Raw genomic sequence first — 24835 nt, 5'->3', positions numbered from 1 at the left:
TGTGCACAGTTTTAGGGTGTATGTCGTCTTCCAGAGGTGATGTGAAAGTAGGCAGCGATGACTTCGAGGTAAAATGTGTGTTGGCACGAGGCTGTGCACATGACCATGCCTATTCGCTCTTGGATCGGTCAGCGTACACGATCTCGCTAGACGCATGTAGCAACATCAACTTGAAGGCCGGCTTTTCCATGTTGACTCGATGTTTGTCTATTACGCAATGTTGCGAATATCCCGTTGCTTTCATTGGCTTCCGATGCCAGGTGAACGATTGTTGTCACTATACGGTACATTAGCTTCACTGGCTGGTAGCAGAAGCGGTCAACATTGGCTATAGGTCAACGCGATTATGCACATATCCTGAGTGCGGGAAAAGCAATGTGTCGAACATCTCGCGCACGTATCAAGCTAGGATTAGCATAAGTAAGTACGACGCGTACTTGGCGTGAGCGAACTGATGGGGTAGCAGTCGATGGAGCGCGTATTCATGCGATACAACGGGAACATGCGTACCGACATCAGCGCTCTCAGTTCTTGACGCGCAAGACGTGGTGGACGGTGTGATGAAGGTTTCAGAGAGTTGTGCAAGGAGTGATGGAGGAAGTTTGGGTGAAAACAAGCCTCGCACAGTCAGATCAGGTCGCACATGTCAGGGCGTCGGTGCCCAATCGGGCGGGCGTCATGCGCACCTGCCTTCAACAAAGATAAGAATTCGGGATGTGGTCGAGAGGATGCGAGAAGGCAAAGTGGTATGACTGAAGCAGGGCAATAAGCCTGATTCCATGGAACCCTTGTGAGACGGTGTTGAGAGTTCACCCCGCCATGCTGCCTGCCTGTTAGTCTTTTCCCCACCAACAGCCACGGCCGCCCAGACAGTCGCCGTCATCACCTCTGCTGTCTCGTACTCGCGCCCGACGACGCCAAACAGCACCCGCGGCTTTTGATAGACAGCGGCACTTAACCCTTTCCCGACGCCACTCGACGAAGAGGGGGAAAGTGGGGCTCCGCTAAGCCACCCTATGCGTGAGCTAAATCGCTGTTCGCCCAACGACATCACCACAGCACGACGACTCCGCCATTGTCGCCCGCCAACCTCACCTACGCGACCTCCCTGCCGCCGCCGCCGACGACGCGTTGGACTGGCTGTTGCTTGCGCGCAGAAGCTGCTTACGTCACGGCTGCCTGCCCGAGCGCCGACGCATCCCTCGCAGCCCACCACCGCTGGGCACCTGGTCACGCCGTCGCCTCTGTCGGTGAAGAAATCTCCTGACGCCCTCCGCGCTCACCTGCCGTAGACGACCGCCGCCATGGCGAACGTCGACGAGACCGTTGCCAATGTGCAACGCAAAATCGACCGTGAAAGGGCCCTCATCAACGCCGCCAATGCCATGCGCCAGTCGACCAACAACCCGGCCGTGCTTTCCCGCCTCGATGGACAGATCAAGGACGGCCGCCGGAACATTGACTACTTTGAGTCGAAGCTGCGGGACCTGGACGTGCAGAGAACCTCTACAGGCATGGAGAACATGAGTTTGCAACCAGGCCGCGGCCCCAACAACCCTTTGACTCCTCCCCCGAAAGACGGCTGGAACGGCTATGTGCAAGAACAGGGAGCCTATGGCGGCCCTGAAAGCCAGTACAGCCAGCTCAGCGGAGGGCAAGCTCTGCAGCCTCCTCGTGCGCCATATGCCCCGCCAGCTCCCGGCGCGCCCAACAAGCGACCGAACTTCAGCAAACTGGGTACATACATCTGCTGCATACGTCAGTAATCTATTCAGCTAACACGCGCAGACCTCATCAAATATGATACCCCGCATCTCGGTCCCCGCATCCAGCTCATGCTGTCCCAGCTCGAATTCAAGCTCAGTGTCGAAAAGCAGTACAAGGATGGAATCGAGAAGATGGTGCGGTTATACCAAATGGAAGGCGACCGCAAGAGCAAGGCAGATGCAGAAGCCAAGCGCATCGAGAGTAACCAGAAGATCCAGCTGTTGAAGCACTCATTGAAGCGTTATGAGGATCTTCACGTCGACATTGAGGGCGACGCCGATGGCGACGGTAAGTCCCAACGATACTGTGTGTTGCCACATGCTGATTATGCCCAGATGACAGTTTGAACATTCCGAGTCAAAGAAAACCTTTGAGCGGCCACCTCTCCCTCCGCGTACATGCCGTCGCCGATGTCGATCACGCAGCTACTGGGCGCTTTAGTCGAGGCCCGGAAACATTCGTCAACATCAAAGTCGAAGACTCAATCAAGGGTCGCACAAAGCCCACCCGAAACGACCGCTGGGTCGACGAAGTTCACGACTTCGCCATCGACAAGGCGAACGAGATCGAGATTACCGTATACGACAAGACGGGCGACCACCTTCTGCCCATCGGCATGTTGTGGGTCCGCATATCAGACATCGCCGAAGAAATGCGAAGGAAGAAGATCGAGACGGAGCTCGCCAACTCAGGCTGGGTGGCTGCTGACAAGATGGGAGGAGCTGCAGCCGGCATTCAGCCCGACATGCAGTTCCAGCCTCCGCCAGGGCAGAACTTTGCAGGCGCCGGTGCTGGAGGTCCTGGACCTGCTGGCGCGAGACCGGGAGGTCCCCAACCTCAAACAGGACCCGTTATGATTGATGACTGGTTCTCACTGGAGCCGGTTGGTCGCATCCACCTCACCATGTCCTTCGCCAAAAACACCGGCAACAAGCAACCCTTCGATCTTGGTCTTGGCCGTAAAGGTGCCGTTCGTCAGCGTAAAGAAGACGTCGTCGAGCAATACGGACACAAGTTCGTCCAGCAGCAGTTCTACAACGTTATGCGTTGTGCGCTCTGTGGTGAGTTCCTCAAGTATGCCGCCGGTATGCAATGCTCGGACTGCAACTACACGTGTCACAAGAAGTGCTACCCCAAGGTTGTTACCAAGTGCATCACTCAGTCCAACGCCGAAACCGACCCAGACGAGGCCAAGCTCAACCACCGCATTCCTCATCGCTTCGAGAACTTTTCCAACATGGGTGCCAACTGGTGCTGTCACTGCGGTTACGTCCTGCCACTTGGTCGGAAACAAACCAAGAAGTGCAATGGTGAGTGGACCTACTATTCCGATTTGCAAACCTCACTAACGGTGATTCAGAATGTGGTCTCACCTGTCACGCTCACTGCGTTCACTTCGTACCTGACTTCTGCGGTATGTCAATGGAAGTGGCTAATCAGATTTTGATGGAAATCAAGAGGACGAGAAGAGGACAATCATCGTCGGGCCCAGGCATGAGCGGACGGACCCTGCGACCGGACAAGCCAGCAAAACCTCTGCCACCAGCGCAACCTCAATCTCCAGGTCAGCCCGGTCAAGACCAAGCTCAATCCGACAGGTACTCTTACGGAAAAGAGCAGATGAGTCCTCCGCCTGGCCCTCCACGACAACAATCCTATGCCACATCGGCGGCGTCAATCGATGCGGCAAGAGCCTCATTCTCTGGATCCAGCTCTGGCGCGGCTCCCACATCGCCTACTGCAGGCTCAAGACCTTCGTCGGGCCCACGCACTCAATCCTCGGTCGCTGCGGCTGCAGCCGCGATGAACAAAACCACAGCTCAACCTGCATATGGCCGCAGTAACACGGACTATGCGCCATCGGGCGGAAGGACGTCAGGTAGTGGATACCCAGCAGATCAACGCATACCACAACAGCAAGCCCCTCAATCGGCCACCTACGATCCATCGGCATATGCCAACATTCCGAGCTACCCACCGAGCCATCAACAACCCGCAGCGATGCCCAACTATCCACAGAAGTCTTCATACGCTCTACCACAGCCATCGCCACAGGCGCAACCCCAGCACCAGCAACAAGCGCCTCCTTCGCAACCGAAGATGCAAGAACCATCCGCGCCCGCAAAACAACCCCCATCGGCGGTAATAGAAGCACCAGGCAAGAAGGTCACACCGGCAGCGAACACACAAGGAACTGGAAAGAGGATAGGCCTGGACCACTTCAACTTCCTTGCAGTCCTGGGTAAGGGTAACTTTGGAAAGGTCATGTTGGCAGAGACGAAGAGCACCAAGCAGCTCTACGCTATTAAGGTCCTGAAGAAAGAGTTTATCATTGAAAACGACGAAGTGGAAAGCACACGCTCAGAGAAGCGAGTCTTCTTGATCGCGAACAAGGAGAGGCATCCGTTCCTCTTGAGTTTGCACGCTTGTTTCCAGACCGAGACCCGTGTGTACTTCGTCATGGAGTACATTAGTGGTGGTGACTTGATGTTGCACATTCAGAGAGGCCAATTCGGCACGAAGCGCGCTCAGTACGTTATGATCATCATCAAAAGGGCAACCGCTAACATGTTCACAGGTTCTATGCTGCCGAAGTCTGCCTTGCACTGAAGTACTTCCACGAGAACGGCGTCATCTACCGTGATCTGAAATTGGATAACATTCTGCTCACGCTAGATGGACACATCAAGATTGGTGATTACGGGTTATGCAAGGAGGAGATGTGGTATGGATCAACTACCAGCACCTTCTGTGGTACCCCCGAATTCATGGCACCAGAGGTAAGTCTCGTCCATCATCACAAAGTCAAGTCACTAACACAAGTTTGTAGATCCTTCTTGACAAGAAGTACGGCCGAGCCGTTGACTGGTGGGCCTTTGGTGTGCTCATCTACCAGATGCTTCTCCAGCAGTCACCCTTCCGTGGTGAAGACGAAGATGAAATCTACGACGCCATTCTTGCCGACGAACCCCTCTACCCCATTCACATGCCGCGCGACTCGGTATCTATCCTCCAGAAACTGCTCACTCGTGAGCCTGAGATGCGTCTTGGATCCGGACCGACCGATGCGCAAGAGATCATGTCACATGCTTTCTTCAGGAACATCAACTGGGACGATATCTACCACAAGCGAGTGCAACCGCCATTTACGCCACAGATTACAAGCCCAACGGATACTAGCAACTTCGACACCGAGTTCACAAGCGTCACACCTGTGCTTACGCCTGTGCAGTCTGGTACGTTCTCCAACCATGTATATATGTGCTTTTGCTAACAACACATGCAGTGCTTTCACAAGCCATGCAGGAAGAATTCCGTGGCTTCTCGTACTCGGCTGATTTCGCCTAAAGCTTGCCTTGCCTTACACTTCTGATACCCTAGGCTTTCGTTTGGGAAAATGGGTTGTTCCTTTTGCTTTTGTGTGGTTAGCGTGCTCAACAACCTGCCTTGGCGACGAAGGGGCGGTGGAGGGGGAGGGGCAGTAATGCACCCGTACGTATGTTATTAGCATGAAAAGCGCAGCGTGCTAAGCGTAATAATCTCTTGAGTGAACGAACGGAGGGGAAGGGTATAATCACGCATGGGTATGTTCAGCTCGAGGGGGTTGGATCGTTGTGGTGTAGTGTAGTAGTGTGTGATGGGAGATGTTTGGGAGCGAGCAAGCGATAATGATTTTGCATGGGCAATCGACATTACAGGATAGACGAAACAAATGCCTTCGATTTGAGAACACATCCTATCTTTGTTACATCCAACCTCAAGTAGACAGACAATCAAGTCCACCTACTGACCCTCAGTAAGCACCCTCGTCCAATCAAACTTCCTCCACCCCTTCCTCCATCCCTCAACCCTCCGATCCCCCTTGACCCACCTCCCCTGCCTCTTCACAACCTCAACACCCACATCCAACATCCCGCCCAACACCTCCCTCGCAAACAAATCGCCCCTCGGCCACGCCCTCTCATCCTCCACAATATGCCCCAGCCCCCCATCCAACTCAAACCAAACATGAAAATACGGCATCTCCTTCGCCAGACTCCTTCGAAAAGCCTGTTTCCCAAGCCCACTCCGACTCGCCTTCTGCGTATCAATAAGCGGTTTATGCTGCGTCCAATCGCTCGCAGACTCGAGGATCGCTTCTTTGAAAAACGCAGGCGCCGTGTCACCTAGTTCATACGGTATAGGCACGGCGTTGAGCGCCGCATGTCCTTTGCGACCGGGAAACGCGGCGTTTTCGTAGAAGACGACGTCGCGGCCTTGGTCGTGGTACATGCGTGTGAGGCACTTCATGAAATTGCGTATTTCGTCCCATTCGTCGTCGTCGCATTCGAGCAGGTTGGTGCGGTGCTGGATGGGGACTATGACGGCGCCGCCTGTGCTGATTTCAGGTTCGGTGGGGAGGGTCAGGAAGACGCGGGTTGCGAGGCTGATGATGGGGGCGATGGGGGGTTGGGGTGGGGACTTGTCTTCGTGGTGGCAGAGGGGGCAGGCGTCGAGGATGCGGTTCATTTTGGTGTAGTCCTGAATCGCGGCGTTGCGCAGGTTGATGGAGGATTTGGGGGCGCGCGCGGCGAGTTTGGTCGCGTTGTCGTCGATGTAATCGAGGTCGTTGTCGAATTTGCTGTCTTTGGCTATCTTTTCGGCGAGCAGGGCGCCTTCGCCGCCGGCTTGGTTTTTGGTGCGTCGTTCTTGTCGGACCATGTCGTCGATGGTCATTTCTTCGTTCTCTTTGACGAGGCCGCGCTCCGTGCCGCGTTTGTTGGTTAGGGCGATGACTTCGCCTTGTCGGCCACCGGCTAGCATGCGGTTGTCCATTGCGTTTAGGACGACGACGTCGCGGTTTTGGGAGGTTGAATTGCCGGCTAGGGCGGCGTTGTATTCAGCTTCCAGTTGGGGTGCTTCGGGCGCCTTCTTCATCTTTGCCTTCATCATCTGGGCTTTTAGCCTGTTCAGCTCGGTCTGGCTGAGCATGACAGTGTTCGTTGCTGGTTGGGGATCTTGCACTGCTTCGCCTTGGGGTAGCTCTGAAGGTTCATGCGACTCGCGAGACGGCCTGTGGATGCCTGCGTTAAGTCTGCGTTCTTCGAAGAGCTCGCCGGATGGCTTCTCTTTTCCGACGTAGTCTTGCCCATACATCTTTCTGCGGTCCAGCTCAATCTCCTCCTCGCGCGCCTCGTCAAAGTCGCGTAGATCGCCATACTTCTCCATGGCTATTTCTTCCACACTTCGTCCTGATTCTTCCGCGTTTCGGTAGATGCCCTTCAGTTTCGTCATGCGCCATTGTGCACCCGAGTCACCGAATGTGTAGCTGACTTCTCTTTGCGCGGGTTCTTCAGCGACGGCCTCCTGGTCATTGGCGTCCCTTATATGACGGTTAAGCTCCGCGTGATGCATCTTAAGCGCAGGTTGACCCTCATCCGACGCCTTCACATAGGTAGCCTTCTCCTCCTTATTCTTGCGCTGCACGTATTCGACGTCCATAGAAGAAGGCGCCTTCATCCAGTCGTCGCGTTGCAGGTCTGCATTCGCCGCGTCTTCGAGCTGTTGGTCGAGGATATCGTCGTCTGGTGGCGCGTAGTCCTTCTCCTGGGGTATCTCATCTCCTGACGACTCATCTTCCTCGTAGTGTCGCGACTTGCGTTTTCGCGTCAACCGGTCTTCCTCGTCGCTCGATGCGGGTTCCTTGTGCTTCCGTCGCGACCGGTCGTCATTCTCGCTTCTCTCACGCCTTTTCCTCCGCGCGCGCTCTTCCGAGGTTTCGCGATGGTGTCGCGATCGCTTGTGACGGTGGCGCTCGTCTCGGTCGTCGTCGTGATGGCGCGATGAGCGGTGCTTGTGGTGTCTGTCGCGACTTCTGCTTCGATCGCGCTTTTTCTTGTCGTCCTTCTTCTTGCCCTGCGCGAGTTCCTTTTCGAAGTCTTCCAGGCCCATGTTGGCGGTGATACTAGGTCGATTGGTGTTGATAGACTTGTCGCGAGAGGAAAGTTTGGAGACAGATTCGAAAGCTCGGGCCTGACATCACCGCGGCGGATTCCCTAGCGCGCGTCCGCCCCGCCTAAGAATTTCTAGAACAACTCTCTACAACCCGCTGTCAACAACGTTGCTTTACCTGACCCTCCTTACAAAGCATCACGCGTTTCCCCCCGATAGACCGCTGTCACTTTACCACTCTTTCTCCGAAACTTCACTCTCACCCCTCGATCGTCTACAAAACACGCGCACAACTTCCGCAATGTCCTCCGCAAAGGCACCAGAGGGCTCTGCGCCTGCCGCCAGTTCGAACAAGCCCGTTTCGATTGTCTGCGTGGGCATGGCTGGTAGCGGCAAGACCACCTTCATGCAGCGCCTTGTTTCACATCTCTACACTCATCCCGACCCGACTCAAAGCGAACCCTCCGTCTCCAAAGCCTCCCCGACACCCCCGTACATCATCAACCTCGACCCCGCCGTCCACCATGTCCCGTTCACGCCCAACATCGACATCCGAGACAGTGTCAACTACAAGGAGGTCATGAAGCAGTTCAACCTAGGACCCAACGGCGGTATCTTGACGAGCTTGAACCTGTTCAGCACAAAGATCGATCAGGTCATTGGTCTGTTGGAAAAGCGAACGCAGCCACCAGCGCCAGTGAAGGAGCCAGAGCAAAGTACAGTCGAATTCATGACAAGTGGGGGCAAGGATAAACAGGCAGCGCCGGCCCAACAACCGCAGGTCAAACACATCCTCGTGGACACGCCAGGGCAGATTGAGGTCTTCGTCTGGTCGGCAAGTGGAGAGATTCTGCTTTCGAGTTTAGCCAGCACATTCCCCACCGTCATCGCATACATCATCGATACACCGCGCACAACTAGCACAAGCACCTTCATGTCGAACATGCTCTACGCCTGCTCCATTCTCTACAAGACAAAATTGCCCATGATACTTGTCTTCAACAAGACCGACGCGCAAGACGCCCAGTTCGCGAAGGATTGGATGACCGACTTCGAGGCCTTCCAAACCGCCCTACGCAATGAGGAAGAGGGTGGCAGCTTTGGTGGTGAAGGCATGGGCGGAGGAAGTGGATACATGGGCAGTCTGCTGAACAGCATGTCACTGGTACTGGAGGAATTCTACAAGCATCTCAGTGTTGTGGGCGTTAGTGCTATGACCGGTGACGGCATGGATGAATTCTTCAAGGGCGTGCAGGAAAAGAAAGAAGAGTTTGAGCGCGACTACAAACCCGAGCTTGAGCGACGTCGGGCGGAAAGGGAGCAAGAGAAGAAGGCGACACGTGAGCGAGAGTTGGACAAGATGATGAAGGACATGAAGGTAGGAGGCGCGGGCGCAAAACCAAAGAGAAAGCCGCGAAAAGAAGAGCCCGAGACGGTCAGCGATGCAGAAAACTCCGACGAAGCCGGCATGATGGACGAAGACCTAGACTACGAGGACGAGATGGACTCAGATGATCCAGAAAACGGCCTAAAAGAGCGATACAGGCAGGCAGTCAACGACCGCGGCGTCGACCAAAGCGAGGACCACAGCTTCGCACGATATGTAAACATGGCGAAGTTCACATGAGAGACGCAGCACCCATCATGCAAAGACACCCGACTCAAGCGCTGATAATGGTTGGGCCCTGACATTGCACGATAGGCAGTCTCGCCTCCGGATTCCTGGTTCGTGTTCGGGAAGTAGCTGCAGGCGCTCACATGTGCGGCCGCGAAGACATATGCTGTTGAGAAAAGTTACGGGCGACGTGCATGGTTGACGGGCCGCAGCGAGACTGCCGTGTCAGTGTTTTGCATCAACACTAGTCACACACGCACGCGTACTGAACCCTTTTCTCACCCATGCTCTCGATGCTAAAAGTAGCCATCTGCCACGACGTACGGGCTGCTTGTTTCGTCTTTACCTGCTTCCTACTACCATGGCTTCGTTATACCCTCGCTCGCGCTGTTACGTTTGTCTTGGTTACAGAGGCGGGAACACGCGTCTTACACTACTAGACTAGAAGAGAAGGGGTCTCGGAAGCGAATGTTGCACCGCGTGCATGCAGGGCAGAAGAATAAGGGTAGCGAGACGATAATTCTGAGTTGTCGCTAGTTACACCTGTCAGTTGTCAGCTTCGTGCATGTGCAGTGTGTAAGACATTTTCAAAGTTTATTCTGCATTACCCTTTTTACTGGTGAGACTGTCTTCTCATGTGATTCTTGGTACTCCATGGTAACTAAGCCATGGAGCTTTGACTGGGCTATGTGTGCGCAGAAGTAGGTTCGTAGGGTCTTGGACACGGCGTATTTTACTACATCAGAATGCTAGGCGCATTTATACTGAACTCTATTGTTGAAGTAAAAATGCGAAAGGCTTTGTATAGCTGAAAACTGAACACACATGTGATATCTGAGAACGCATTCACCTCCAGCAGTGATATCTTCCTTTCCGCCAACGCACGTAGCGACATTACCCTTCTAATAATCGGAATCCCACTCCTCGAACATTGAACATAGACAAACAGCTCCCGCAATGCAAACCCACTTCGCATCTCACAACTACACTCCCTACAGCCCGGTGGCTAAAGCCTCCACCAGTTATACATGTACAGCAGATCACCGTGAGCACGCATGTCGTGTCTTCCCGTTCGCCTAGGCGCAACATACCATATTCCTGCACCTAAGCACAATCATGTATCAGCCATAGTGACACGGCGTAGAGACCCTGAGTCGCAGGCTCAGACGGTCTATGGCTTGCAGGTTGTAAGATCGAGTTTGGAAATGACAGGTCGGTGGGCGCTGTACTGTTGTCTTGGGCTGTGGTACGGGGCGAGATTTTGTTGCTTTGGGAAGAGAAGAGAAGAGGGGATTGGGGTGGGTCGGGATGTTGTGGGATGATGAGTGTCTGCTTACTTTGTGTAGGGTTTCTGTGTGGTTGGCGTGCATTTAATGAGTGTCTCAACTCGCGTTTATGGAGGAATTGTGTCTCTCAGGGTTGGGACTGCGCTTGATCTCTCATTCATTTGATGTTTCACGTACGCTACATTTTTTGGTAGCTCTTCTGAGTGACAACTAAGGTATGTATTCCTCTACTGTTAAACGTATCGAACATGCAAGCCGAGCTCTACACAGGGCCGTGGAAACAAAATGGGCTTCTCGTGTTGTGAGACTGCACGACGTAGGACCAAGCGGCCGTCCCTCGCGCCCACGTCCCCGGTGCGACATGAGCACATGGCGTTAATCTGGTGCGACGTAAGAAACCGAAAACTTCAGTATCTCGCTGCTCCTCTCGCATACTTGTGCAAGCCCTGTAACTTGAGCAACGTGGGGATAGAAGGGACAGTAACACTCTGCATACTATTGAAGCAAGAGGGAAGAGACGTCAGTGACCTCTGCCGCATCATCCTCTCGGCAGGGGAGCATGGAACGAACATATCATCCCCGCCAGCTCCACATCACCCTACTTACCCTGGAAATACCCTTCCTCACTTTCCCCGAGCCAGGGAGCAGGGAACGGGGAAGGCGGCAAACCCGCCAACACCCTTACCGTATACACAGCAAATGGCGGCCTGCACACATCCATCGCACAAGATGCACAACATCAAAAGACCCGACCATGCATCTCATCTCCCCCCGCAGACTCGCCTACTGGAGCCAGGCCACGCTGTCTCAGTCATCTTGAGATCTGCAGGCAGATAAACGAACGTCTCACGACAGCAGCATCCCGCAGTGGGGCCAGTCCCCATCCTCGCAGCTCGCGTCCAATGTTGTACAGAGCGGGACGAGGGCTTAAAGGCGTGCTGCTGTGCGAGTACCTGGGTAAGGGAGAGACATGGGGTACTACTATAAAGGTATACTGAAGAGTGTTGGGTGTAGCGAGTCGGGTGGTACGACACTGCAGTATGTTGTGTTTAGCGAATGCGTGGCTACCGTGCAACCATACGCAACCACCGCATCCAACTCTCTGCCCTCGCAACGAGCCCTGAAAGCCGCAGTGGCATGAGGTGGAATGTCCAGTCTGACATGCATGGACGCAATCGCCAACGGGCAACTTTGCCCGTCAACGAAAACGAGATTAGGCAGAACAGGCAACAAAGAGGCTGATACTCCGAGTTAGAAAGCAAGAAATCGATGACTGTAGTCCGCAAACCTAGTTGTTACCTCCTCTTGTATAGCCGTAGCGTTTCCACTAACCACCTCGCTCCAGAAGATGCGAGAGGTCACATCCGCGAGGTAAACCTTATCTTCTCCAGATAAAAAAAAGTAAAAAGGTACATACTCCATAGTCATATCGTAGAACCAGTAAGTTGGCCCGCTGTAGCCGCGGCAGGGCCACAGACAGACTTTACCAGCAAGAGACAGCGGAAGCCTGATGGTGACACAGCGTCACGGTCCCAAAGTTTGCGTGTTCGCAGCGCCGCTGCTATTATATCCGAAAGATGCCGTGTCGGGTTTAGTAAACGCAGAAACGACCGACCCCAGCGTCCCAGCCACACATACGCGCGCCTCGAGATCGTCGTTGGGGAGGGGGAAACCCAATTTGTTTTCGCTTTTTTGTTGGCTTTGCAGGTTGCATGTGCATGCTGGTTGAGCAACAGATGCGCCCTGTCCTCGCAGCAGTTACGTGCTTACCTGCTCTGCCGATCCGCAAACTTCCGTGATGTACGCCCGAACAATACTGCAAACTGCGCGCGAAACATGGAACGACGCAAAAAGCAGAGGATTGCTGTTGTTTGATGCACATATGATGTCACGCTCAGTTCATCCGTGGGGACAGCATTTCCACGATGGGCACAGATTGCGATGCAAAAGCAGAGGAGCGTTGGAAAGTGAGCCGAGAGGGCATGGGAATCCGCGATCCGGCGTCAAGTCGGATGTGGGGTCCCTCCCAAGGCGGAACTCGTAACCCAGGGCGCGCCATTTACAGTGCAACCGACGCTGGGTGCCTTGCGACACGTACATTGTGGCTGACGAGTCGAAAACGCGCCCTCGAAGCCAAGGAAATGAACTCCTAGGATGCAATGTTGGGGAATTTCGTCTCTCTCCCCGGAGAGCTGACCATGTTGTTTGGATAGAGTTTGCTCCAGCTACGATTTCCGAGCCAATGACAGGGCTTGGAGCCGTGTCCTTCCGAATCGGGGCTCCCGGACCTGAGGGTTCAGTGTGCAGATCGTTAAGGTTCAGAGCTAGGCTCGAAAAAGATCTGCAGGGTCATCAGCGTTGTGAAAGGCCTTTTATTAGTGGGTCGCTAGCGTCAGGTTCTACCGATGATTTCGTCGCTGCCAAAGGGTTGAGGACGAGACCGTTGGACGACGTGGGCTGACTCTAGGCGCGGTGGAATCAGAGCGCTGTGGCGTGTTGATGGGACGAGACTCTGGCATAAGCTTTGGAGGGGTAGAGATTCTAGCGCGGAGGCGCGCCCGCTATGTTAGTATGGCTGAACATGTTGGCGTGCCATGGTTGAGAAGCGGGCAATAGTGCGTTTGGCACGAACTATGAGCTGACAGCGGGGTACCAATCCGCAGTTCGCGGCCGTTTCTTGTCGTCACCATTGCAGGTGAAAACTGCAAGTGAATGCTATCCGTAAGGTTGGTGATCGGCTGTGTCCCAAACAACCCATGGTACAGACCGACTGTTGAGGTCAGTCACCCGAGCACAGGTCACATCGCAGATTGGTGGAAGATGTGTTTGTAGTGATTATTTGTATTGTTTTCTGTCGGAAGCCACGGCATTACTCCGTGGACATGCGTGATGTGTTTGAACTATGAGAAATCGAAGGTTGATGCCCCTTGAGTAAGGGCGGGTATCCATGTTGCCTGTTCCGAGCCCTAATCCCTATCTTCGAATGACATCCTCCACGTACACTGCGCAACATGAGGATGCGAGCGGAGAGACCGCTAAGAAGGACACAGGCTGTGCGCGGCCAAGTACCGAAGTAATTGGTAGTATATACAATGAAAGAAAAGAAATGCGTGCGTCGATGCGCACTGCTCCCAAACGCCAAGGTCCGTTCGTAGCCATGACGGCATGCGTCTATTGTTCCGTCGGACTTTTGAACTCCATGATATCGTGGTCGTAGCCCTAAGCGCCTCGCTCCAGAAATCGTGTGGTCTGTGTAGAAGACCCGAAGAGATGATCAGAGATGTGATCAGATGAACGGTGAAAGAGAGATGAGATGAGCGACTATGACTCAAACTTGCGCTTCTCACCACTCGCTGCGATGGCGAGTGCGTCAAGACCACCGTATTGGGCGGGGGCGGGGTTGTAGCTGTAAGCAGTCGGGTCGGGGTACCGAGAGCTGTTGGGGAACTCGAGGAAAGAGTCGGTGGACTGAACAGCGGGGGCCATGGAGAATCCGGACGGGCTGAGGGGAAGCGACGGGTCAACCATGGAAAGCTGTGACAAAGACGGCATCGTCGAAGACTGGAGCGGGGCTGGCTTGGGTCGCTTTGCCTGGTGTTTGGCCTTCTTGACGTCGCGCTCACCGCCCTTGGCGGCATTGCGGCCGCTTTGGTGGGTGCGGCGATGCTGCTCCATGTTGTCTTTGCGGGTGAAGGCCTTGTTGCACTCGGGGCAGAAGGCGTCCTTCTTGCCAGTGTGCTTCTTGGCGTGACGGGCGGCGTGGCCAGAGGTGGTGAAGAAGTCGTTGCAGCCAAACTGCTTGGCCATTGGGCACGGGTAGCTGTTCTTCTTGGGGCGAGCGTTCATCGCCGCTTGATCAGGGTGCTCAGACATGTGGTCGGGCCTGAAGTAGCCAGCCTGGGCAGGGTTGGTGTGGTAAGGAAGAGGGCCGGACGATTGATGCATGGGGACGCCGAACTTCTGGTCGACGAAGAAGCCATTTTGCGCGAAGACAGGCGAGTCCATGCCGGGCTCGTAGGAGAAGTCAGGCGTGATGGGCGACGGCGTCTGCATAGTCGAGTCGGAAGAGTCGCTGCGGACCAGGCGAGGAGGTGAGGCGAGGGGTGAAGATGAGTAACTGGAGGTCCGGGATTGGAGGGAAGGAGTGATGGAGGGAAGTCGGACAAGTTGAGGAGGAGGCGCCGGGCCGTCGTTTAGCAATGACACTCTGCGACCTGTCGAATTCTTGCCGGACAAGGCGTCCATTTTGAGCAAACACGTGCCAGTGGGGGAGCGACCAAATTCGCAGAGAGAGCGATGGGCTGCACGTGAAAGTGGTGGCCGGGTGGTTGAGGCGCTTTATACAGGGTGATGTTTGAGTGATGTGCGAGGCAGGCGACTGACGTCGACACGACAATGAGACAGGTGTTGGTGGGTGGGGAGCGGGCGTGGTGAGTGAATTGGGAGAGAGCTTACTGGAGCACCACACGACAGATGCGGGACTGGGAGCAAGTTATATTGGGCAAGGCACAAGCAGGGCAGAAGCACAGGGTTCGCTGGTCCCAGGATCAGGGCACTATCAGGGACTGAGAATTGCATGCGTGGGGATGGGAAAGTGCAGTCCGCCCTAAGACGCTAGCGCCAGGCAGTGGCAGGGGCCCCGGCTGCCGGCGATCAGCTCGCAGGCGACGCGCACTAGGAAAGAGCGACCGACCAGGAAGCGGCATCAGCGCATGACACCGTGGAAATCAGTGCGATGCACCGCGGAGCGTGCTGCTGGGTTGCTGGGACGAAGCTTCAGCGGTCCTGCAATCGACATGGGTCAACATGGGTGGTGCAGAAAAAGAAAGCCATGCAAGATTGCCCGTCGGTAGCAGGCTGCGCCGGCCAATGCCACGGCGGCGGACAGGTGCCGTCTGCTCAGGAGAGATCGAGATCTCGAGGGCAGTTTCAAGGAACTCTGCGACCTTCGGGCGCCAATGGCAAGAAACAGGCCCTGTGCCAGCTCACACCCGCACCCTCCGCCGGCCTGGTGCCGGTGCGTGTCGGCGTCAAAGAGTCAGTTGTTTTGTTTGGGGATGCGCATCGGAATGATGTATCGCATCGGTCGCATGGTGTCGACACTACAGATCGCGACACCACAGAACTACACAGCGCAACTATCGCAGCGACATCGACAGCGACAAGTCGTACCAAGACCGTCAGACCGTCAGAGCCTGTCATACCAGCTTCCTCCAGCGCCCCAGGGTCTGCATTCTCGAGCGCATTCGGTACTCGAAAAACAACGCGCCGGCATAACGTCGCTAGGTCTGATGTAATACAGAATCAGGGTCTTCTCCGCTTACGCATCCCTGCCAGCCGTTCCGACCTATCCGCTCGCAGCCTAGCGCCCCGCTGGACGTTAAGCAGTGATCGGGTCATCTGGTGGGGGATCGGTATTCTTGCGAAAAAGATGACGTCGGGCGCCCGCCATCAGCCACAGCCCCTGGCGCTCTTTTTAGCGGCAAAAGCCCCATAGACTCCTCTGGCCAGACTCTTGACCTTGCGCGCCGTCCTCGAAACGGCAGCCGCGCAGCACTGACCGAACCCCTCCATCGAGTTTTTGCACCACATCGACGTGATCTCCCTGCCCTAGCCTGCTTCGTTTCTTTTCACTTTGCGCGGCCACCACCCATCCGGTCCTTTTGTCCCCTCAAGGCTGCCCGAATCACGATCTCTGCCACCCTCGCGCGGCCTTTTCCCATCGCTGTTTTATGCAGGGCCCGCCCAAGTCCCCCTTCCTGCCGCCGACTGACCCGGCGTTAATCTTCTCTTACAAACGCTGATGTCACTCCTGCCCCGTGCCTTACGCCTCGCATTCGGCACCGGTCCCCACTGCCGCCCTGCCTTATCGGGAAACTCACGATGGCCAAATCCCATGCTGCCTCATGTGCGCAAAATTACCAGCCGGCCACACGAGGGGTCCCCTGCTGTCATGGCTGCACCTTATGCAGATACCGTGTCCAATATCTCACCGACTTTGGTATCGCATCGCGATCTCCATCCTTTTGCTGATGGGAGCAAGGGCGCCACGCAGCCACGTGGACCAGCCCGGTGCTTCGTGATCGTCCCGCCCAACATCTGAGAGATGAGATGCGATCTTGGCCAATGCCAGCCTCGTCTTCAGCCATAGATCCTCCTGAAATGTTCCACGGTACTGCGCGCTTGGCCCCTGCCGCAGCTGCTTTTTGCTCGTTAATCTGGGAACTCAAGATGCTCACCGCGTTCAGCTAACGCCAAATTGCTTCTTCGCCGCATGCTCTGCTCGCGCATCTTTCTTCGTGTACTATCTCTCTGCGTGCCCCAACTGCCATTGGTGCAAGACGATGCGCCCACCTGAAGACCCTGCAGATGAATTGATGGCGTCTTCGCAAGCGCGAGAGCTCTCAACGTCCGGCGGCCTCAGCTCCCCACAAGATCAACACGTCTAGGATGTCAGATTGCGCCCGCATCCTCGGATTTTCTTTTGATCTGACCCAAACAGCCGTTTCGCGCCGTCTTGCACATCTCTACTGATAGTCACTGCGGACTGTTTGGATGCCAATACCATCGTGAACCCATTGTCGCAAAAGAAGCGCGCCCCACCTTACATCGCCTGTATACCGATTTTCCAGGGAGCTCAGTTCTCTATTCTTGGCAACTATTTACCCCACTCAGTATCCGTTAGCAGGTCGTCCGCCCTGTGTCGAATGAGAGTGGCTGGACTATACTCCGAGCAGCGTTTTCACGGTTGGCGCTACTCTGAACTGTAAGTGCTCAACGATATCGTGACCAAGAAGTCATAGATGGCACTCCATCACTCCCGTTTATCCAGCCTAGGGCATATCCATCGGCTATTAAACTCTTCCTAGCATATCTGCATGGGTATCGAGTAGAGTACAACTGCGAGAGCCCAACGCGGCATTCACATCCGCTTGCTCGCCGTGCAGATGCCTGTCACCGTAATTGGAAACATCCTGGCCGCATAGGAAGAGGGAAACATGTTCCTACCCAGTCAAGTCATGCCCAGCGCTCTCCAGGACGTCCCTGGACAAGCTCCTGGCCACGAATTGGACCCTGGATAGTCCATCGTCAGCTCCAGATCATGTACGCGTATTGTCACCAGTAGTCCCGCATAAATCGCAAGGTTCATACACAACACCTACGACATGGACAACACAAACCCATATCGCCGATCAGTATCGTTTTACCCACAGAACTAGCATACGTCACGTAAAAGCCGTTAAGCGATGCGGTTTGAGATCAGTTGTCCCGTGGCGCCACTAATTCCGAAGATATTCGGTGTCGAAAGAGCCGTGTTCTCGTAGGTTGATAGCCGATCTTAGCAAAGTCTAGTCGCTCTCACTTCCACGTTCGAACTACGGCAAGCGCGCAAACTCCAGACTCCTGCTTACATTAGTTTTTTACGCCTCTCATTCCACATATGCCGTCTTGAGCTCAACCATTGATTGCAGGGTCCTTCAAGGGAGCTATTGACCCCTCCAGAAGCGAGGAGCAAGCTCCGGAATGAGGGTCTCTTACTCGAAACCCCGCTCCAAGCTGCGCGATTGGTCAGAACGCCCCGGACCAACCACCCGTGAGGCGTCGACCGTTGCCGAGTAACCGTAGCATACCTGAGAAACAGGTCGCGCTAGGTTGTCCCGCCTCCCCGCGCTTACACTACACCCAAGTCAATCCACGTGGGAAGGAGCTGTTCATTGTAACCCTTTTTCTTTTGCTCCCGACCTCTCAGCACTGAGTGACCCTAGGATCACACCCAGCACTCTGTGGTCCACCGTGTAATGATTATGCGCCAGGTCCCCAACTCAACACAAGGTTCGCATTCGTGCGGGGCGGCTCTCCGCAGCGGTATCAATGCTTCATGAAGATCTCCAATCCTTCGAGCGCGCGCCATCTCACCTCTCAACAACGCTGGAGCATGGTTCTGCGAGATTCAATTACGCCATCTTTGGACCCTTTGAAAGTTGTCATGGTGCATGCCGGAAGAGGTCGGTATCCGGTTTGCAAGGGGTTGGGGTTGGTCAGCATTGCATCCCTTGAACAGTGGCAGATCTGGACCATCGTTGACCACACGACATACCGACCATGCTATCCTTTGTGTAGCTTACGCAATTCAAGGGAATGTAGCTGTCAATAATCGGTCAACTTCCACTGCAGTCAACGCAGTTTCCGTGACCCACAACATGTGTCCTGGTAGCGACCAAGCCGTCCGCTGTCAAACCATCGTATGATGCGCATCATGAATAATGCGAGTCGTGACCGCGCATCGCTGAGCTGAAACGCGCATCGACAACCCCATCAAGTTACACCTCCAAGAATCCGCCCCAAGCAACTGAAGCGAATATCCACACCTTCTGCAAAGCTCAACAGTCACGCAGCATTCCTTCGCGATGTCGAGACTCAGCCTGACCTCATTGCACCGAGCAAGAGGCCGACTCACAAGCATCATGACCGGCATAAGCGAGCGCAACGAGTCGTCCCTCTGACGTCTTCTACCGGGCATCTCCTCCGTGTCACACATCACATTGCATCACGTCCGCGATCCAACCAACCCCCTTGTCTTTGCTCGGTTGAGCCTTGCGCTCCTTGGTATCTTTTACACATGACACTCTTCCGCCTCATAGATTCCCTACCACCAAACCGCGCATATCCACAATCTAACCCGCGGCCCCCCAACGCGAAAGCGAAAAACTTACGCGTTGCATCGGGACATCCGTTTTTTCGCTTAATTACCGAACATCGAACGGAGAGTCTTTGCGATCCCGGGAAGGTCGGTCCCCACTTGCATTGTTGGACGTTATCATCGCCGGGGGTAGTAGTCAATTGCTACTATTTTCATTCGTGGTCTGCGACTCAAGATGCCGAGTCAGAATGCATGTCCCCAACGCCCGAAATTCACCTGAGCATGTGTGAGATGCCCGTCACTGTTACGGTACCGTGGCGTACCCGAAATCCACCTGCCGGATGGATTGCTTTCCTTGTCATTTGTGATTTCCGCGGGATGGTTTTCGTCAGTGGGGGATTGGTCGCGGGTGAAAGTTCCGCTGGGGATATGGAGATCAGGCTGGGCAGAGGCGCGGTGATGGCGACTCCTGTTACAACGGTACGTGGAGAATGATGCACTCCTACGTCGTAATTCGTAACTCTCAACAATAACTCTTCTAACCCGGATACAGACCATGCTCCCGCACTCGTAGATTATCTCCTTCTCATGCTACCATGTAAACTTTTCGCTTAAGCAACATTTCTCCGGAGCGCATCTCAATCCAGATCAGATCCAGAGCCAGGGTGTTGAAAGTAGGTTTTCGAGTGCCGCGCAATATTCATGCACATGCACTCCTTCCCTTTTCGGCAGTACAAATGCTCAGGCCTGAGGCATGGATTACCATGCTCAACCGGCCTGAACCTTACCCTGTCCTACCTTGGGCCTGATTATAGACTTTGTAATGATATCGCATACGCGACTTACTCTCTACTGCAGACTACTCGAACTATCAAAATGTAGCGCATTCGCGTATCTCTGGGGCAAAGTAGTGAGCTGGCCGCCTGAAATATGTATCCAAAGCAAGGAGACCGTAGTCATCTCGCGCATCACTAGTTCCTTCTCCCATAGAAATGGTCAAGTGATAAATTGGTCAGCACGGGCTGGAATAAACGCAGTAGTCAAGTGGTAAATGCTCCTTACGCGGAGTTCTCGCCGCTCACCATACCCATGGACATGCCCAGGTGTCATGTTGTTGTCAGAACACTTGGAAGTACGCGGCTGAGCTGAAATCATGTACTAGAAGCAGGGAGCCCCATTGTTATTTCATGCATAGACTAGTTTCTGGTTTCTGTTGTAGAATGGGTAGTTGATGTAGAGGTGAATCGCGTACTCAGAGGCAGGGAGACCATGCCTATTTCCTGCATAGACTAGTCTCTGGTTTCTGTGTAAATGCGCATAGTAATGGTGATGATAATCCGAAATCTAGATCGCGTACTCAGAAAGCAGGGAGTTCCATGCCCATTTCCTGCATAGACTAGTTTTCACATCTGTGAATTAGGTATAGTTATAGTGAAACGCGGAGATTGAGGCTGCACGCGCGCGCTATAGTCAGTGTCGGAACGGGGGGAAGTGCGCGGGGGGAGGCGAGGCGGGATGGGATGGGCGAGGCCTTGATCATTAATCGGAAAAGGGTTCTTGGGGTGCTTGGGCTTCTTGGGTTCTTACACCTTGACATGAACATTCGCATGGTACACCATGCGAGATGGCTTTCTCGGTCTTGAACGCCGATGCAGAGGTTTAGTGATCGTGGGAACGACCTCGGGACATGATGCTTTCATGAGGTTTGAATGAGGTTCGAATGTGTTGTTCTTTTTGGGCCTCAAGAGACGGGACGAAGTTGCATGAGTGTTGTTGTTGGGCTTCAAGAGACGGGATGGAGTTGAAAGAGTGAGGCTGTTGAGCTTGAGACACGGGATGGCGATGGCGATAGTCCGTTGAGGAGATGCGGAATTCTGGGGGTGTTGGACATGCCCCCAGATTTCTGTTCGTGAAATTCCTCGTTCTGCATCTACACCTGGGCGACGGTGGAACGCTATAAGAGGAGAGGAAGGGGCTGTGGGTTAAAGTGCACACCATCTGCCCCCTTCTTATTGTCTCAAAGCGTCCGCAAACGCCAAACTCTGGACAGAGATTGTGGATGGGATGTTCGTTCTACAGAATGTAGATTCTATTTGACAGATGTATGGACTTTCTACGTTATATTCTTGTAGCTGGTGTGGCGTGTTGTTGTCATGGTAAGTACTGGCTCGTACGCCCAAGAATCTCGAGAGCTTGTAAAGCCAGATCTGGAAAAGTACTCATCACGCTCTTTCGAAGAAGCGGTTTATCCATTGTCTCATCTACTTCTTCATAACGGGATGTGTGAGATTTCCATCTCACTCTCGTATCTTGCTTAGATATTGCAATCATTGTAGTATCCAGACATCCTGGCTCAACCCAAAGAGATCGGATTTGAGGTACCCAAACAAATACACTGCACATTTGACAATGTAGGTGTGAGCCGACTGACGGGCGTTGAAGCACTACGCGAATATGGGTAGGAGTCAAGATGAACAACACATCTAGTGCATGCACCCAAACATCAGTAACAGCGATGAACACACTCGCCATGATCGATGAACTCATCCATTACAAGGGTATGGGATATCTACAATAAAACTCAAGCCATGGACAAGACGAATAACGCCACTCGATGAACCGCATCAGCATTACTACAAGACTGACTCCTCGCACCTGCTTTTCCGTACGCCCTATAGAAGACCCAGCTACTCACTATCGTCATCGCCGATAATCTTCGCGTAGTCTTCCATAGAAGCGAAAGTGGGCAAGCTCTTGAGCTTTCTCTTCTTGCTCTTGCGGCCGTCCTTGTCCTTGTCTTCGTCTTTATCGTCGCCCAGGTTGAGTTCGACTGGAACGTCGGCGTCGCTGTCCATGAAGGCGTCTTCATCGTCGAGGTCGAAGTTCTCAAAGTCATCGTCATCGTCGTCTTGGTGCTGGCCACCGGCAGCCTCTTCTTCTTCCTCTTCCGCCATAGCCTCATCATCGTCGCTACCGAGGTTGAGTTCAACACCGCCGTCCATTCCTCCAGCTTCATCGTCGCTCATCATGTCGTCCATGTCGAAGTCGCTGAGGTCGTCATCGTCACCACCATCGCCTTCAACATCCGGACGACTCTTGACAAGCGCCTGCCAGATCTCATCATCATCGTCGCTTCCTTCATCGCTGTCGTCCTTGTTCTTATTCTTCTTCTTCGTCTTCCTGTCAGCTTGCTTGGCTTTGCCGGATTTCTCGAAGTATGTGTGGAAGAAGACTTCGTCGACACGGACATCGTCGACTTTGCGTCGCCAGAACTGCTCAGAGTTGAGCGGGTCGTGCGTGCGGTCGCCGTCGCGGGCGGTGATGAGGTAAGACGCGGCCTTGGAAGTTCCAGACATAGGCTGCATGATCGACGAACCATGTATACCTGGTGCCTTGGTCTTTGCGTTGCGGAAGGAGAATTTGTCGAGGAAGTTCATAAGAGTGTAGATAGTCGGGTCAGGTTTTTCCTTGATGGGTTCCTGGTTGACAATCTTGGAGGCCAGGACGTGAACAGAAGGGTGGTAGTGTGCTTGCAGTGGCAGCAACTCCCATAGGCAAGACAGATCCGCATGCGCGTATTCTGGGTCTCGTTTCCGGGAGTCATAGGTCACTTGCGCGGGCTTCTCTTCCACCTTCTTGGTTGTAGGCTCCTTGTCCTCATCGACGTCCTCGTAGTGCTCATCGCCGCTATCATCGGCATGGTCTTCAGGCGTTGACAACATGGTCTTGATGGTCGGGAAGGTAGCTATCAGTTCGTTGACGAGGTACAAGACACCGCAAATGAAAGGTGGCTCGTGCATGTGAATGATCTGGAGTAAGCGCTTGACGAAGGCCTTGACACGCTTGATGCTGGTATCAGCCTTGAGCGAGCGGTACAGCAAGTTCAAGAACATGATGTGCTTTGAGGTTGTCATCAGTCGTGGATCCAAAAGAGATTCGTACAGAGTTCTGTAGAAGCGATCCGCGGAGTAGTGCTTTGTCGCAGAGATCTGCTGGATGAGTGTCATGGCCTGTATACTGGTGTTGAAGTTGGAGGAGTGCGTGACTTCGAAGATCATGTTGAGCTGCTCCTCAAACTTTGCGTCGTCGGTTTTAGCGAATGGGAATGCACGGTTGACACCTGTTAAGATGGCAGAGATCAGCTTCTCTCGCGACTCGTCCTCGACCTTGAAGGCCATGGTTGCCGCCTTTTCAGCCTTCTGCTTGGCCATCTTTCCAGGCTGACCACCGCCTCCCTGAACGTGACCGTATTTGTTTATCCTCTTCTCTTCCTTCTCGTGCTCTTTCTGCTTCTTCAGCAGCCCAAGGAAGATGCTGAAGTAGATTTCGATAAGCTTGTTGGCGACCTCGGGCTCCTTCAAGCTGAGAACGGTCTGGTTGAGTGTAATGATGGCGTAGTATTTGGCAACGCCACTCTGGTTCGGTCGGAAAATGAGGTCGGATTCGATGGAGCTGATGATGACGTTCTTCATGAGCGGGTGGGTAATTTGGAGCTGGAGCAGCAGGTAAGACGCCCTTGACGCAACCTTCTTTTCCTTGTCTCCAAGCTTGTTGATGAGCAGGCGCAAGAGGTTCTCTTCCTGTTCCGGCTTCTCTTTCAGCAGCTCCCAGACATATGTGACGGCACGGTTGCGCGAGTATTCGACCTCGTCGTTGGACCAGGTTTCCAGAATCTTCAGCAGCTCAAAGTATTGTTTCTTCAGCCAGTCCTCGTACGCCCACACAATCAGATGTGTCTTCTCCAGAGCGCCCGGCAGCTTGTCGCCTGCTCTCCACTGTACGTTCTTTCCTTGCAGTGCGGCAGTCAGGCCTGGCTGTCGCGCAAAGGCCTTGAGTTTTCGGTCCGGTGGCAGCAGAACGCCCTGACCCAGCAAATCCTTCAGCGCAGCCAAGGCCTGCATGGCAGCATTTCTGCTCTTCTTCTGCGATAGACCCATGAGCTGGCCAAAGGCCTTTTGCGTGTGCAGCGGCGACTCTTGGACCAACAAGGTCAACGCGGACACCTTATCCTCCATGGTACCAGACTCCATGACGGTCGACATGAACTTGTGCGATGAGTCCTTGGCCAAGTGGGTTGCGGCATACTCGCTGGCCTCCGCGTCGAGGAGCTTGATGGCATATTCGTGGATGTTGTCGATGATGTAGCGGGGCGGGATCGTGGGATTCTCGACGGTCGGGAGCGCTGGCAACTCTATTGCATGCCATTCTGGCTGCGGCTTGAGCAGCTATGCAAAGTTAGCATCGTAATGAGTTTTTCTTCTCTTGATAATGCGCACCAGCTGTGACCGCGGCTTCTTCGCGTCACCGTCCTTGCGCGTGTCTTTCTTGTCGTTGCGCGCGCCATGCTTCTTGTCGTTCTTCGCGCTCATCCGGTTCTTATCCGGAGAAGGCTTCTTGAAGCCATCCTTGGTCTCGGCATGGGTTCGCTTCTGCCCCATTTGGTTTGGTCGGTGTCGCGGAAGGTGGAGCTACAAGGTCCGTCAGAGAAGAAACTCTGACCGTCATGACCTTGAAAAGATTCCAGTCGCTCGCGAGAGCACTGAGTCGAGATTTTGGAGGCCTTGGCATCGGCGTTTTGTGTGGCTAACGGCTTGC

The 24835-nt window shown here is 54.2% G+C and overlaps 4 protein-coding genes across 4 annotated transcripts; 2 read left to right on the top strand and 2 right to left on the bottom strand.

Annotated features, from left to right (window-relative positions):
* Positions 1 to 1304: 1304 nt before the first annotated feature.
* Positions 1305 to 5115, top strand: PKC1 (Serine/threonine kinase; the record flags this gene model as incomplete). The annotated part of the gene is made up of 7 exons (XM_049392469.1): positions 1305 to 1737; positions 1789 to 2055; positions 2103 to 3077; positions 3128 to 4298; positions 4346 to 4547; positions 4598 to 5003; positions 5054 to 5115. The coding sequence occupies 7 exons, from the start codon at positions 1305 to 1307 to the stop codon at positions 5113 to 5115; spliced, it is 3516 nt and encodes a 1171-aa protein (XP_049239876.1).
* A 2884-nt stretch (positions 5116 to 7999) lies between these two features.
* J4E84_009909 (uncharacterized protein) lies at positions 8000 to 9325 on the top strand (the record flags this gene model as incomplete). Its single annotated transcript, XM_049392468.1, has 1 exon — positions 8000 to 9325. The coding sequence occupies one exon, from the start codon at positions 8000 to 8002 to the stop codon at positions 9323 to 9325; it is 1326 nt and encodes a 441-aa protein (XP_049239875.1).
* A 4595-nt stretch (positions 9326 to 13920) lies between these two features.
* Positions 13921 to 14652, bottom strand: J4E84_009908 (uncharacterized protein; the record flags this gene model as incomplete). Its single annotated transcript, XM_049392467.1, has 1 exon — positions 13921 to 14652. One exon carries the CDS (start codon positions 14650 to 14652, stop codon positions 13921 to 13923), a length of 732 nt encoding a protein of 243 aa, XP_049239874.1.
* Positions 14653 to 21927: 7275 nt separating this feature from the next.
* Positions 21928 to 24678, bottom strand: J4E84_009907 (uncharacterized protein; the record flags this gene model as incomplete). Its single annotated transcript, XM_049392466.1, has 2 exons — positions 21928 to 24465; positions 24517 to 24678. 2 exons carry the CDS (start codon positions 24676 to 24678, stop codon positions 21928 to 21930), a joined length of 2700 nt encoding a protein of 899 aa, XP_049239873.1.
* Between the last annotated feature and the right edge of the window lie 157 nt (positions 24679 to 24835).

The sequence above is a fragment of the Alternaria hordeiaustralica genome (genome assembly GCF_023758085.1).
Source record: "Alternaria hordeiaustralica strain BMP 2776 chromosome Unknown scaffold_33, whole genome shotgun sequence".
Lineage (NCBI taxonomy): Eukaryota > Fungi > Ascomycota > Dothideomycetes > Pleosporales > Pleosporaceae > Alternaria > Alternaria hordeiaustralica.
Note: the sequence above shows the minus strand (reverse complement) of the source record. Positions and strands in the feature narration are given on the sequence as shown.